At 55.0% G+C, this 15388-nt stretch overlaps 1 protein-coding gene across 3 annotated transcripts in view; it reads left to right on the plus strand.

Annotated features, from left to right (window-relative positions):
- Kiaa1755 (KIAA1755 ortholog) overlaps positions 1-15142 on the plus strand; it is a 32522-nt gene extending 17380 nt beyond the window's left edge. For 2 of the 3 annotated variants that reach the window (XM_060382915.1, XM_021663869.2), the window contains exons 6-14: positions 912-1005; positions 2428-2511; positions 3849-3965; positions 5619-5717; positions 6601-6749; positions 8885-9023; positions 10638-10760; positions 11344-11556; positions 14223-15142. In XM_060382915.1, the coding sequence (XP_060238898.1) occupies positions 912-1005; positions 2428-2511; positions 3849-3965; positions 5619-5717; positions 6601-6749; positions 8885-9023; positions 10638-10760; positions 11344-11556; positions 14223-14924 (1720 nt within the window). In that variant the 3' untranslated portion in view covers positions 14925-15142. The remainder of the gene's footprint in view (positions 1-911; positions 1006-2427; positions 2512-3848; positions 3966-5618; positions 5718-6600; positions 6750-8884; positions 9024-10637; positions 10761-11343; positions 11557-14222) is intronic. The other variant, XM_060382916.1, reaches the window with a different exon arrangement.
- The last annotated feature ends 246 nt before the right edge of the window (positions 15143-15388 follow it).

Here is a 15388-nt window from a genome sequence, read left to right on the forward strand (position 1 = left end):
GAGGCCGTTAGACCGTTAGAATTCTTCGTTTCCCTGAAAAAAGTTTTCCGAGTTATAGTAATTATGCAACGCACAGGTTTCTTCATGGCTTTGTGTCATGTGGTTGGTTACCCATCTTGTTCTCTTCCCACCTGCTTGTCACTCACTTCCCACACCTCCATCCCACCTCCAAAGAACTCTTTAAGGACAAAATAGACTTGTCTGACACCATTTGGTTAACTTGTCTCCTCTCACTGGGAAAGAATAGGTCACGTGACCCCACCTAGCCCAGGCATTGGCCAGGGATGTGGGTTTACTAGTGTGGCCTCTTTAGATGAGAAACCAGGTGAGGGAGCTGGTAAATTCTGAACGAACTGGGGCCCTGCCTACACAAAGAAACAGGTAGGGGTTGTTTAGTTTTATTTATTTATTTTTGCTTGGAATTCTGTTAACGGAACCCATCGAGGCTTAACACAACCTCACAGCCATGCCCTTGACAACCAAAGGGTGGTTGGTAATGAACCGCCTGGGGCCTGTGAGGTGAAGAAGAAGCTGTGGATTCTTCAGGAGGAACCATGGGTGCTTCCTGGAGAAGGCATTGGTCTTGCAGACCCCAGCCAACCTGTTTCTCTCGCCTTTCCACCAGGTCTCCTGAGCCCCAGGCTTCCCTGCAGGACTGCATTTCTGTTTTCTTTCTTCCTTTCTTCCTTTCTTTCTCTACATCTCTCTCTTTCTTTTTTAGATTTATTTATTATATATACAATGTTCTGCCTGAATGTACACCTGCATGCCAGAAAGGGGCACCAGTATAGATGGTTATAAGCCACTATGTATTTGCTGGGAATTGAACTCAGGACCTATGGAAGAACAGACAGTGCTCTTAACTGCCAAGCCATCTCTCCAGCCCTCTCATTTCTGTTTTCTATCCACAGGCTGGAAGATAAAGCCAAGGGGCTACTGGTGGTGATTGATGCCAGGAAAGAGCCCCTGAGGCCTGGTCTGCTCAGTGCCCTGCAGAGCACACAGGTGAGTGTCATGAAGGGAGCCCACGTTTAGCTGGTCTTGGGAGTCCCCAGGGACTGTGGCATGCCCAGATCCTGGTGGGCTTAAGGTTGACATCACAAAGCCCAAGCAGAGACTCCTAGGAGCAACTAAGAAAACATTGCAACCAGGCTTCTCGACAAAGGAAATGACTCCTACAGAAAATCATGGTATTAGGCTGGAGGGACTCAGGGTAGGATGGGGCCTTGACATGAGAGGTAGAACTTTAGAGAGAAATGATGTAAGATGGGAGAGACAGATTCGATGAGACCTTGGGGGGGGGAGGGGCTTCCCTTAAACCCAGAAAGGAGCTTCATTAAGAGTGAGGATGAGAAGGCAGGGTGGTGCACACCTTCAATCCCAGCACTCGGAGGCAGAGGCAGGCAGATCTCTGTGAGTTCGAGGACAGCCTAGTCTACAGAGTGAGTTCCAGGACAGCCAAGGCTATATAGATAAACCCTATCTCAAAACAAACAAACAAACAAACAAATAAAAACAACAAAAGAGTGAGGAAGAGAGCAAGGTGGGGAGAGAGAGACCCACCATTGGAGGGATAGGGTGGGCAGAGGAGTCTCTTCAGAGAAGTCCAGAGAGCAAATCCCTCTAACAATCCAGAAACAAGAGAAACATCAGACCTTTATAAGTTTGTGATAGCTGAGGCATGTTTTACATCATGCGACCTAGCTCAGTATGCAGTGTGTGACAGAGTGGGGACAGAGAGCCAGGCACCACAGAGGAAAGTCAAGTCAAATCACAGACTGCTTCTTAACTCTCTGTCCCAGAGAAAGCTGCAGGAAGGTGTGACCTGGTCCCTTCCCAGGGTGGAGTCTGACTTTCAGGAGTGTCCACTGTCTTAAAGAGCCAGGGCCACATTCTAACAGCCAGGGGTTGAATCTAGTTCTGGGTAGGGCTCCATCCAAGAGCTGAGCTCAGAGGGCGCCACCAACTCTTTCTGTCCAGGTGCTCCTAGAAGGGTGGCATTCTCCTGTGGCCCCACTTCCACGTGGTGGCAGTATGGCTCCCGGCAGCTTGAAAGTCACACAGTCACTTGATTCCCAGTCAGAGGGGTCCCAGTGGGGGATACTGGGCTCTGACTGGCTTAGCCTTGGGCCACCTAAACACCCTGACAGAGAAGAATCTTGACTAGCCAATGTGTAGCCAGACAGATGAAGGTGTGACGTACCTGGCCATCTGACCTCTTGCCTTATGGATGGGGAAGTTGAGGCCTCAAGAACGGCAGGAAGCACAGCTGGGGTTTCCCTCTCTCCATGCGAGTGGTTCACTCTACACGTGCCACGCAAAGCCCCTGCCTGGGGATCACACCGTGCCTCTGCGTGTCCCTGGGGAAGCAGGAGGCGACAGGGGAGAGGGGAACAGAGCGGTCCTGAAGAGGCTCTCTCCTCACAGGCTCTGGCTGCAGCCTCCATCAGCAAAGTGCTTCTCCTGGGGGAGAAGGCGTCGGTTCTCCAGCTACCTGCGCTACCTGTCCAGGTGAGCAGAGGCCTGGGCAGGGGCTGGGCAAAGGGATGAAGAGCTGCTCCACTGATCCCCACCTTGAGAGAATCTAGCCTGGCCTACAAATCGCCAGCTCCAGGTTGCCATCCCTCCGACACCGCCATGGGGCTGACATGAGCACTCGGAAAGATCAATTTGGAAGACTCCATCTAGGCAAGCCCTTTTCTTTACAGATAGGCTAGGCATAAGACCACCCAACAGCCAGACCCAGAACTGGAGTCTCCTCTGCCTGCATTTCTCAGACATGGCAGATCTTAGGACTGTGAGAAAGAGCCCTGTCCTACAAGGGCACCCCGACTCTGCCTGCTGCAAGAAGTGATCCTGGAGGTCCTCTTCCTCCAAGTTAGAAAACAGGCATGGGGGCCAGAGAGATGGCTTAAGGGGTAAAGGCACTCGCCACCAAGCCTGACCTCCTGGGTTCAATGCCTGGGACTTAAGATGGAAGAAGGAAACCAACTCCCAAAAGTTGTCCTCTGACCTCCACATGTCCTCTGTACAACTGTGCTCATACACAGTAAAAGAAAATTGATTGAAACAGAGGACATGGGGAAAGTTGGACATTGCCTCTCAAACTTGAACTGGCCGCCAGCATCCAGATTGGTTGCCCTGAAGATAACTCTTAAATCCAAGGGCCAGCCTGCCCTGGGCTAGCGGATGGGTACTGGGGCAGGACCTGAGTGTATCTTCCGGGGAGCTCATCCAGGTGTAGGCTCTGATGCGAGAGTTCCTGGGGAGGGGGGTTGCTGGGATCCTGGGAGTCTATGCTCAGAGGGGATGACGGCCATCCTGCCAGTAAACTGCCCCCAGAGCCTCCAGGATAGCAGATGAGCGGCCATCTGCCCCACCCCAAGCCTAGGGACTGGGAGCTGGAATCTGAAACCTCGCTGCCTGACAGAAGTTCCCAGTGAAAGGATGTTGTTATGATGTGGTACCCATCCATCCCTAGGAGGGGACAGCACTGTGTGGGTCACTGGAGAGCAGTGTAAGGGCCACATACATTTCACCCCAGGCAGAGCGGTGTTGAGAAAGGGCCAAATTCCGGAAGGATGAGTGCTGCCTTTGATCGATGATGTCTGCCCTGAGCACAGACTTGGGAGGAGCAGTTTGTGTGACTTGTATGTGCCATTCCACAATCAGGGTCTGGTTCAAGCGATTTGTCAAAGCTTCCGGAACCAACTCAACTGCTCAGATCACCACTCTGGACCTTCTCAGTGGGTGACGACATGGTGGCTGGGCAGAGACCTAAACAGGATCTTCTACAGCAACTCTGGGGAGAGGCCTCTGCTCCTTCTAACCCTCTTTGTTATCTGCAGGTGGAGGTGCTGACCTCGCTGAAGGCCCTCAGAAACCACGTGGACCCTAGCCAGCTGCCTGAGGCTCTGCAGGGCCCCTTCCCCTACCACCATGGCGAGTGGGTGCGGTTCCTCCAGGTGTCTACCCTCACAGCCTCCGCTCTCCAACCCTTACCTCTCCTCTCCCTCTCACTGCCCTGCCCCATGGGTCTCTCAACCCTGCCAAAAGCAGGGTTCAAGAGCAGACAGTCATTCAACAAACATTCACAGCGAAGGGACAGAGTAGCCCCAGTAAGGCCTGGGGCCCTGGGGCTGGCTTTCTGGGTTCCTGTCCAGCTCTGCTCTGTGACCTTGGGTGAGTTACCCACCTTCTTGGAGCTTTGCTTTCCTCATCAGGAAAGCAGGGGATGGGGAGGTAATGAAATCTGCTCTTTGTGGGATCCTCGTGAGCATTGATTTAATGTGAGTAAAGGGCTTGGAAGGGATTCAGTCACCCTGAGAGGGCTTTGGCTGTTATCTACTGAAAACAGAGTGACTGGCATCTGCTCCGTGGAGCCATAGGCGTGTCTCACATGGTGGGTGAGTGTGCAGCGCCTCCCATAGGGCAGGGAAGGAAACTGCCCCTGGCTTCTTCTTCCCCCTTCTCTCACTCTCTCACAGCCCTGCGAGGGCTAACTTCACACACACACACACACACACACCATGGTGTGCACACCTCTCTCACAATAAAAAAGAAAAGTGAAAACAAACAGAGGAAGATGGAGGGAAGCATCGCATGCCACGGGACCACCCAGAGACGTTTGCATGTCATCAGTCCGGGAACAAACAAGTACAGATTTCAAGGCATCGTCTTGACCTGGCATCCCGGGGCTGAGGAAGTTCGAATGGCTCTACAGGGCACTTAGCATAAGGGTCTTGGCCATCTTGGTCTTGGTGTCTTATCCTGGAACCACTCACGTGCAGACGTGGAGAGACAGCGTGTACTCACACTTCAGTGGCATGCCCTGCACCCAGCCTCCTGGTTCCCTCTCCAGAGGCCACCCTTTAACCCGTGACCTTTGAACGCTCAGGCTGTCTCTTTAAGTGAAATCTTATTGGGTGATTCCAGGCGTGAAAACGTAGGTGACCGTGATAGCTGCGTGTTCTGGGCTCTGCTCTAAATCCTGTACACGCATTACCCCTTACCCTGCTGTAAAACACACTGCTGTTTTCACCCCTCAGAAGTACAGGGAAGCCCAGAGAGGTTAAGTAACTTGCCTGTGGTCTCACAGCTAGCTGATGGCTGAGCTGGGCCCAGGGTCTTCCCCAGCCCACGCTCTCACTCCCATTCTGCCCCTTCTATAAGGACCCCCCCCCCCCCCGCCCAGGTCTGCAAACAGCTCAGGTCTGTTTTCTCCCTCTTCTGGCTCTTGTCCCCACACTAGAGGCCTGGCTGACTTGAAGCAGCAGCATGGTGGCCTGGAGACCTAGTAGATGTTCTCAGACTGCCCCAGCTCAGCTGTGGGACCAGGTGGGGGAGGGATGGGAGGAAGATTGAGGCATGGGGGGAGGGGAAGGGAAAGGGGGGAGGTGGGCGGCTCAGAGCTGCACTTTCACCAGCCCTCCTCATGGTTCTGATGTAGCTTAGGACGGAGGGAGGGAGCGTAGGTACAAGAAGGCCTGACTGGTGCCTTCCCAAGTGACTCCCCTTCCCTCCTCCCCATCCCACTACCCTCCCACCCCTGCCTCAGGAAAGGCCTGTCTCCTCTTGGTCACCTAGGCTGAGCCCTGCTCTGGCTCCTGTCCTTGCAGAAGCTGGAACCGTTCCTGGCCGACCTTCGCCAGGCCTCTTCCCTGCTGCAGGCTTCCATCCAAGAGTTTGAGAAGGGCGACCCCCCTGGGGGGGTGCAGGTAAACCTGGAGCAGGGGGTGGGGAATGCACACCTCGGGCTTTAAGTACCAAGAGCACTGGGGAGGAGCCCCTCAGGGTGGCCACTCGGTTTTCACTCTGTCACTTGAACATCCACCATGTGCCCTGCACTGGGGACCCAGTCTGAGGAGCCGCTTGCCTCTGGTCTGGCGAGGGTCAGGGTACAGAGACAGAGTGGCCATTTAAAAGGTGGTTATGAGGGCCTGGGGATGTAGATCAATGGCAGAGCAATTGGCCAGCATGCAAGAGACCCTACGCTGAAAAAGGAAGGTAGTTACAAACTGTGCCAAAGGCCATAAAAGATTGAGCAAGAAGTAAGGAAGGGGGGTGGTTTTTTTTTTGAAGGCGATGGTGTCAGTTGAGGCCTGAAAGAGAATGTCTTTGAGGGGGAATGAACTCCGGGCAGAGGGAAGCATGCGCAAAGGCCCTGAGGCAGAGTGTAGTTGGATGTCTGTGGAGCAGAGTAAGGGGGGAAGGTTAAGGACTCTCTATCTCTGAAAGATGGGCCCAGGAGCTGGGCACTGAAGCCCTGGGGGTTAGAGGCAGAGGATCATGAGGTGTGCCCTTTGATGTCCTTTGTCGCTGCAGGGGAAGCCAGAGGGCATCAGAGATCTCAACCAAGAGTCTGGGATGGGTGCTCCAGAGAGAGGATGGAGCCAGGACCAGTGAGGTTACCATGGTGATGAGAGGGTCATAGCATCAGGAGATGCGCTAGAAATCAAAGGACAGACTTCCCAGCTGGCTCCAAGCATCTGGAAAGTCAGCCAGCTGGGAAAGTCAGGCTCCTTCTGTGTGGGAAGTCCTAGAAGATTACAGGGGGAGAGTGGACGTTGGGCCTCAGGACACCCCACCTCCTGTTGGCAGGAGGCCACCAGGTGCCTGAGCAAGTCCAAGGAGCTGATGGAGGCTGTGCTGAGGGACCCGGGGCTGCTGGCTCTCCAGCGGGAAGGTGGAGCTACGCTGGCCAAGTTGCAGCAGGAGGCCAGCAGGCTAAATGCCAACCCTGATATCAGGTATAAACACCCATCCTTCACTCCCCATCAGAGCTGGGAAGGAGGACCCATCGAAGGGAATGCTTAGGGTGGGTCTAAAGAAGCCGCCTCCTCACTCTCTGAGCCTTGGGAATAACCCCGGAGCCCCTCCTTCATCTCTGGCCATATTAAGCCAGGAACAGGCATTGTAGGACTTTCCCTCTTGCCTCCTCCTCCCTCCCTACATGGACCACACCCTTTTCCAACCCAGACTCTGGTCCAAGCCCTTCAAGATCTGCCTCATTTGCTCCTGGCAAGAACCTGGCACTGCCCACGCCACCCTTATTTGGCAAGAAGAAACTGAGACCAAGGAGGGCCCATAGGAACCCAGGCTGGGGCCCGTGCTCAGCCTGGAGGAATGACCTCCGGAGCCACAGAGAGGGTGACACTGGCCTCCTTGACGTCTGACGTCTGCAAAGCGGAGCCTCCTTAATCTGAAAATTAGATGTCCCGACTCTTCTAAACTCTCAGACAGTCTGGGCACAAGGGGAAAGTTACACCCAGAGAAACCTGACTTTGTCACAAAAGTAACTGAAATGACTATGTAAAATTGCTTTCGGACGGTGTGTAAAGGTGTGTCTGAAATGGAATTAGACTTCTTGTTTGGGCTGAAGTTCAGGTGCCCACATGCCTCCTTATGTATATTCAAGTACCCTGAAATCGGAAAGGATTCCAAAATCTGATATGCTTCTGGGCCGGAAAGAAGGAAGAGTGAGCGTGTGATTGAAGTGGCCAGTGATTAGAAATATTTGCTCTCGGAAAGCGTAGGTGCGTGTAGTCAGGCGTCAAGGTCAAAGTGTGTGCGCACGCTTCAGAACAACTTGTGCACCAAGCCAACACTTGATGTGTGCGCACACTGCTCTAAAAAAATTATAAATATTAACTTGTTTGCTATTTTTTGAGGTACCTGAGACTCGAAGAGGCCTGACTGAGTATCCTAGGGCCAAACACATCACCCCTGAGCTGCACCCCTAGACCAGAGGCAGGTTCATGCAGGTGGAGCGGGAACAAGAGTGGGTCCTGTGCCAAGTGTGAGCCACCTCCGGCCCCCCACAATGTCGGGCTGTTGTTACCCACCATGCTTCTGCCTCACCTGCTTCTCTGTCCGCCCCTCCTGTCTATCCGAGGTCCTCCAAACCGCTGACCTGGAACTCCACCAGGGGGCGCTGTGGGCCCACGCTCACCCAGCTTCTTCCCTGGTCTGTGCAGGTTCCTGCAGCTCTCTTGGCTAGCCTCTCCTTCGGGGCGTTTTTTGGGGGGATTTCTTCTGATGTAGGACCCCCGTCCCTTAAAAAGCCAGTATTTCCTTCCATCTTCTTTGTCTGAAAACCGGCTCCCCAGGGCAGGAGTTGGGGACTCCAGGTTTCTCCCTTCACTGAGCATCACCATGGGAGAAGCCCCATGACTAGCCTGTTTCAGGTCCTCTGGCTTTGGCCACTTTAAAAATGCCTTGTAGAGAGGGTGGGTCCCAGGTTCAAGGCCATCCTTGGCCACACAGTTTGGAGACAACCAGGGACCCTGAGAGATTATCAGAGTCACAGGTTACGGTCGCCACCCTCGATACACCCATGGGTGTTGCAAAGGTGTGAGCAGCAGCTAGCCTCCAGTGCCCAGCACTCCAGAGTGTTTCTCCTGAAGGAAGGAAGGTCCCTGGCTGCCCAGAGCCCCCTAAGCAGCACTAGAAAGTTCCACGGTCGGGGCCTCACGCAGAGGCCTGGGATGGAAAGTGGGTGCTGGCCTTCCAGAAGCCCTCGCTCGGGTCACTGACTGCTCACAGCCGCTCTGGGAAGTGGGTCCTGTTACTATCCCCACTTTACAGATGGGGAGCCAAAGACCTACCCCCAAAGTGGTGGTGTTACACAAGGACCCACACCAGTACGTAAGCCAGCTGGGATTCATACTCAGACCTACCCAGCTGGCTTAATACTTTGCCAAGGAAGAGGAGGATTATTTTGGTTCCTGCGGCATCCTCAGGTTTGCAGCTGAGGCCCAGAGAAGGCTAGGAACCTGCTCTAGGCCATACCGCACCCCAGCTGGGGCCACAGATTAGGGAGGGGGGCTCGAGGCTGATGAGATCACAGGGAGGGGCATCTTCTCATCCTCTGTTCCCATCCCAGGAGTTGTCTGATGGAGGCCGTCACCCTCTACAACCTCGTGGACGATCAGCTTCACGTCCTGGTCATGGCGTCCAATCACCTCCTCCGAAGGCTGGAGCTCCGGGTCCGCCTGGGCCACCTGGAAGCTGCCATTCGCCAGGTGAAGGGGACACCTACTGGGGGACATGGCGCTTTACAGGGGTCCCTTTGTTCTGAAGTTTAAACACCAGGCTGGCAGCCCTTGGCATTCTGCGCAAGGCAGAAAAACTCATTCAGTCAGTGATTAAGATACAGATATGATCACCAGGGCTGTATTCACTGAGCGCCTGCCCTAGAAGAGAGAATTGGTGAATACCCTTGTCTTACCAGTGACAAAAGAGCTTTGGGGATTCCCCACAACACGTGGAGAAACTGAGGCCTGGCAGATGTCACCCACTGTGGTTGCACATCTGGAGTGTGAACCGGGAGCTGCTGGTACTGCTTCGCCTGGCTTCGGTACCTACAGCCCACACAGCCCTTTCTGCCTTGGGCTGGGTCATCCCTGCTGGGCGCTTCCCTCTTGACTCTGGCGGCCCCAGGTCACCCCACTTCTCAAGCCTCCGCTCCCTCCTTTCCACCCTTCAGTTTTGCGAAGGCAAAGTAAGTTCGTGGTGGCTTGCTGGTGTCCCCAGAGAGACTGCATTTTGACAAAAGCAACCCGAGGACGCTTATTCTGGCTCACAGTTCAGGGGTACACCAGGGAGAGAGTCAAGGCGGGAGGATCTTGCAGCAGCTGGCCGCATCACATCCAGGTTGGGAATAGATAGTCCCGGATCCCAGCTAGGGAATGGCGCCACCTGCAGTGGGCAGGTCCCACCGCAATCAGCAAAATCGAGAACAGCCCCCTCCCCAGGCTGGGGGATCCTACATTCTGTCACGTTCAGACTCAGGCCTGACCGTCACAGGACCAGAGGCCCCTCTTACCACTGGCAGGTGTTTCCCCAGACCCAGTTACATACCCCTAAGACAGGGAGCTCATCCCCCAGAGATGAACATTTTTAGGACCAGGAGGCAGGGAGTGGCCAGGCTGACCTAAGTCTTGCCTTCCTGTGACCCCGAGCCACCTTGGTTTCACACACACAGAGGGTCTGCTGTGTGCAGGACAGGATACTCACAGTACCGCATCCCCTCTGGAATGAGCCGAAGGAGGTCATTGCCCTCTGGCATTGGCAGAATGCAGCCACACGCTTCCTTCCCTCCCCGATTTTGCTGTCCAGGCCCATGACTGACTGAGGACAGAAAGATTTTGCCCCCCCACCCCCCACCCAAGAAGTCGAGAGATCAGAGTTCGCTAGCTCAGACAGGGGAGTGTTTCTATCATACAAATACATGGAGTCTGATCCGAAAAACCTACCTAAAGCGCTGGGTATAGTTTGACACCACTTGTCATCTCAGCATGGAGGAGGCCGAGACCGGAAGACCCCTGGAGCCCTCTAGCCAGCCAGGCCTCGCCTCATTGGTGAGCCCCGGAGCTCAGCGTGTCTAAAATAAACAAACAAACAAATAAACAAGCAAACAAATAAATAAATAAATAGGTGGGAAGCGCCTAGGGAGCAACACCCAGGTTGACCTCTCACCTCCACATACAAGTGCACTTACATACACCCACCTGCACACGCATACACACACACACACACACACCACACATGCATTTATACACACACGGAAGTAGGCAGTTGGCCTAGGGTGGCCCCTTAGCTGCCCATCACAACCTCCATCACTGTCCTCTGCCCAGGTCAATGACTGGATGGAGCGGGAAGGAAGCCAGTGTCTGCAGGCACTCTCCCCCGTGGACATATGCACGGAGACAGTCGAGAAAGTCCACGCAGAGTTTGAGGATTTCTTCCTGCAGGTTGCGGTAGGTTCCAGGACCTCAACGGCCAAGAGGGTGTTGGAACAGAGCCTGCCACGTCCCAGATGCAGGGGCAGGAAAGTGCAAGGGAAATTCCAGGGGCATCAAGGGGACAGTCTGGACCACAGAAGCATCCCTTTAGGTTCTGCCTCCTCCAGGAAGTCCTCCAAGCTCAAGTACCAACAAGTCAGAATCCCTGATGGTTTCTTAAAAATGTAGGTTCCAGGGCACAGACCTAGGCCTGCTGGGTCAGTGTAGAGAAACAGTCATATTTGTGATAGACAGAGGAGGCCTTGGCTTGTCACAGCACACAGAGAACTACAGGCAGAGAAGATGGGAGCGGCCTGGAGACAGCAGAGAAGACTGCGGGGGATCAAAGCCTCTGACCTAGAGAACCTTCCAGACGATTCCAAACTTTCATGGCAAAGTCCCAGACTCTTGGATGCGTGACAACGCCCATGTGTTAACCTTTGACCACGGGCTGAGCCTTGTAGATAGGGAAACTGAGGCTCAGGAAGCCAGGGAGGCTCCTGACCACTGCGTGGGTCCTCGGGCAGGAGTTGAGTAAACAGCCTTTCTTCTCTCTCAGGCCCAGTACCGCCAGGGCCTGGAACTGTGCAAGCAGGCAGCCCAGCTGGGAGCTGCGGAGGAATGGGCAGGTGAGCCGGGGCTCCCGGACCTGCAGGCCTTCGCCTCCACCCAGCAGGCCTTCCAAGCCAGGCTGACACACTTCTACATGGCCGCAGAGAGGCAGCGCACTGACCTGGAGACGCTGCTTCACCTCCACCGCTTCAGAAGGAAGGTGAGCGGGCCCCACGACCTGTTGGCACCCACCCACATCTTCCCGCTGGGGTGGCACAGGCTTGGGGCCCCCTTACTCAAGCAGGCAGGGCGAAGACAAGACATTACGTTAGACGGGAAATCCGCCAGAGTGCAGACTCTGCGAGCCGGCACTTGCCTGCCTCTGGGTGTGTCACGGCCACCTTCATTGCTCTCATTTTACAGGGGAGGAAAGTGGGTAGGGTCAAGCAGTCCTTGAGTAGGATTTGACTTCAAAGTTTCACCCCCTAAATCCACATAACCAACCCTCCCCCCCATTTTTCTAACGGAGAAACTGAGGCCTTTGAACAAGAAAGCGGTCTGGGATAGCTGAGGCTGAGTGGACAGGAAGCCACAGGGCTGTCCTGTGCCCTCAGCTGCCCCTTGAACTTGCCAGGAGGGACAGAGCGTGGGAGGAGCTTGACCCCACCCCCCAGCTGTTGGCTGTCCTAGCATGAAGGGGCCGACGGAAACACAGGATGCTTCAGAGGACAGTAGGAGGGACCCAGACAACTCACGCATGCCCGGGGACCCGGAGGACAGGGCTTCTCTGTTTCCTCCGGTCAGGGACAAGGCGGGCAGATGTCAGCTGTTGGCAGGGAAGGGACACAAAGACATGGGCCATGTGTGCCCACGTGGGCTGTGAGACCTCCACGGCCGTCCCCACTGCTCCGAGCCTCCGCTTCTGCTGATAACAAATATGGCTAGTGCTGCTGATAATAAAAACGGGGTCTCGAGTGCCAGGCTCTGTTCCAATCACTTCACTGTCACGCCAACCCTCTACTGAAAACAGAGAGGTTGATCAGCTCACTGGCAGCTGGCAGGGCTGCAGTTCAAAACCTAGACATCGGGCTTGACTGTACTCCCAGCCAGGTGGTAGGAGAAGCAAATTTGGGCTGGAGAGATGGCTCAGTAGCTGCTCTCCAGGAGACGCAGGTTTGATTCCCAGCACCTCCCATACTGCAGCGTCACCATGCTCTCCAGGATCTGAAATGACCCTGCTGCTGACCGCTCCCTTGTGCCCTCTGGATTGTGAGCTCCCTGAGGCTACAGAGCACACTCGGTGTTCAGAGAGGGCTAGCCTGGGATGGGTAAAAAGAAGGGGAGGGGGAGAGAAGAGGGCAGGCTGAGTCTGTGAGAAGAAGGTAGCATTCGGCCAGGGCAGGAAGAGCACCATGGGAGAGGGCATGCCTGGCTGTCTCCCTGTCTGCCTCTGGTGGTTTGATCAGGGCTGCACACTGCCGCCCTGACAGCTGAGTCACTGGCCATGACTGTCAGGCTTGGCTGGGAAGGTGCAGCCATGCAGGACCCTGCCCAGGCTGGGTACCTTCTGCCCTAAATAATCCTAACTCGATTGTCGGCTAACGGAGATTTATGGTGCCATGAGTTCTGAGTGCTACAGCGAATATGAAGCCATTTATCTAAAGACAAGCTCCCTTAATCCGCAGAGAGACGCCTCCGAGCAGCAAATGGCTCTGCTGTCCTCTGGCTAGTGGCTTTCTGTCGGCCCTAAATTAATGGAGAGAGAGAGATGATCCTTTGCATGAGCGGCTGTAGCATGCCGGGGGTGGGGAGTGACGAGGTTCGAGGGAGGGGAGGGGAGAATCACATGCTGGGCAGAGGCCCGGCTGGTGTATGGGCTGCGGAGCCTTGCTGAGACCCACCCACCCCTGCCAGAGCCACCTTTTCTTTGGGTGCATGAAACAGAACTGTAGGAGGCAGGCCAGATCCAGGATGTGAGTCCAGCTCTGCCTCGCCTCAGTGTGCGACTTGGGACAGGTGACTTCACTGCTTGGAGCCTGTTTTCCTCTTTGTAGGATGAGCTGCTGATCCAGCTCAGAGTAGTGAGGCAGAACCAGGTGAACAGATGGCACTCAGAACGTACTAGAGTGCTCCTTCACCTGTGTCTCAGCTCCCCACCCCTGGATCCCTAGTCTTTTTACTTTTTATTTTGAGGCAGGGTCTCCTTAAGTTGCCCAGGCTAGACTTGAACTCACTCTGTAGCCCAGGAAGGCCTTGGATGTATCATCCTCCAATCTTGACGTCCTGAGTGCCCAGAATGACAGACTTATACCCCCAGGCCTGACTACACTGGTGTGTGTGTGTGTGTGTGTGTGTGTGTGTGTGTGTGTGTGTGCTACACATGTGCCTGTGGAGGTCAGAGGATAAATGCCAGGCTACCTGGCCCTAGAGCTTGCTGGGATTGCCCTGTCTCAGCCTCCTGTCCCACATCAGAGGCACTGGGATTACAGTTGCAAGCTCCCCTAAGCAACTTTGCATGTTTTCTGGGGATTTGAACTCAAGTCCTCAGGCTCATGTTGCACTGACCTGCTTCCTTTGCCCGCTGAGCCCTTCCTCCCCAACCCCGCTCTCAGTTCTGCAGCTGTTGTTTTACGGTATGCTCTGCTGGTCCATGGGCCTGTCAGGAGATGCCTGAAAAGCCTAAGGGTGCTGCTAGAGGCTATTTGCAGGGGGTACCCATATGAAGTCCCCCCAAAAGGGGGATAATGTCATCACAGTCAGCAGAGAGTGTTGTTACCAGGCTGTGCACCTATGGGTTCACTCAGTCACACTGACTCAAAAGCCCCCGCTCAGAGACTCATCATGCCTTCATGGACCCCCTGTCTCCCTTTCTCCTCCTGCCCTTAGATGTCCCGGTTCCACATGGACTGTCAGGACCTGATGACCCAGCTCAGACAGGGCAAGGCCTCAAGGGCCAGCCCTGGAGACCAGCTCCACCTCCGCCTGCACCGCTACCTGAAGCTCCTGGTGTCTGAGTTCCAACCGGAGAAGCTCCTGGCCATGAAGCTCCAGGTGGCCTCCCTGAGCCGGGCCAGCCTGGGCCAGGAGTTATGGGAAGAGGCGCAGGAGAGACACCAGGAGATCCAAAGCTTGCTGAGGAAGGCTCTAGCCTACTGCCCATGCCCAGAGGTTCCTGCTGCCCATTCGGCACACACAGATTGGAGCAGGCCGGGGGTTAAGGGCCAGGGTCTGCCTACAGAAGTGGTTTCCAAATGGGACAGGGCTCTACAGGACTCTCTGGCTGTGGACCATGTGTCAAAGTCCCACTGTCCTCCCCAGTGCCCTCAAGGGGAACAGAGCAGAGACATGTGGGCAGGCCTGACACCCCAGGAAGCTGGACAGTCTATGAACAGCGAGGAGGGCAGGGGTACTCCCAAGCTCCCTGAGCCCACCCTAGAGCGTCTCCTTGCTTCCCTCTTTTCCTGGCACCACCTGCCCAGACAGAGCAAGGCCTTGCACCCGACTGGGGGCAGCTTTTCCTCTGAAGGGACAGGCTCACAGACATCCTTGGAGGACTCGCCCCACACAAGCCCTCCTGCATCCCTCTAACTGGATCTGAACCATCACACCAGCTCCAGGGGCCGTGAGAGGACCGACAGGGGTTCTGTAGAGCCCATGCCATGCTGTCACACATGGCCATGAAGCCATGTGAGGAGGACCTTCTTCTGGCTCCATCAAACTCCGAGGGGATAGACTGTTACCCGCATGGAAGAGCGCATGTAGGAGTTAGAATCCAGACTCAATAAAAGCACATTTTTATTGAGGGCTGGGATGGCAGAGTCTCACATGGCAAGGCTGTCAGCTAACAAAGTAGTGGGAGGGGCCTCGTCTGAAGCCTCACAGTAACAGACCCTGAGACTTCGCATTTGACAGTGACCCTAGAAGCCACTGGGAAGAGGCTAAGCCAGGGGTTGGGGGGAGATAAAGGGCATTTGCCAAGCAAGCTCCATCTTGCTGAGGTGTGCCAGGAGATCAGCAGGGACAGCAGCAGGTCTCCCAGGTGCCCATCTGAG

Source organism: Meriones unguiculatus, chromosome 4 (genome assembly GCF_030254825.1).
Source record: "Meriones unguiculatus strain TT.TT164.6M chromosome 4, Bangor_MerUng_6.1, whole genome shotgun sequence".
Lineage (NCBI taxonomy): Eukaryota > Metazoa > Chordata > Mammalia > Rodentia > Muridae > Meriones > Meriones unguiculatus.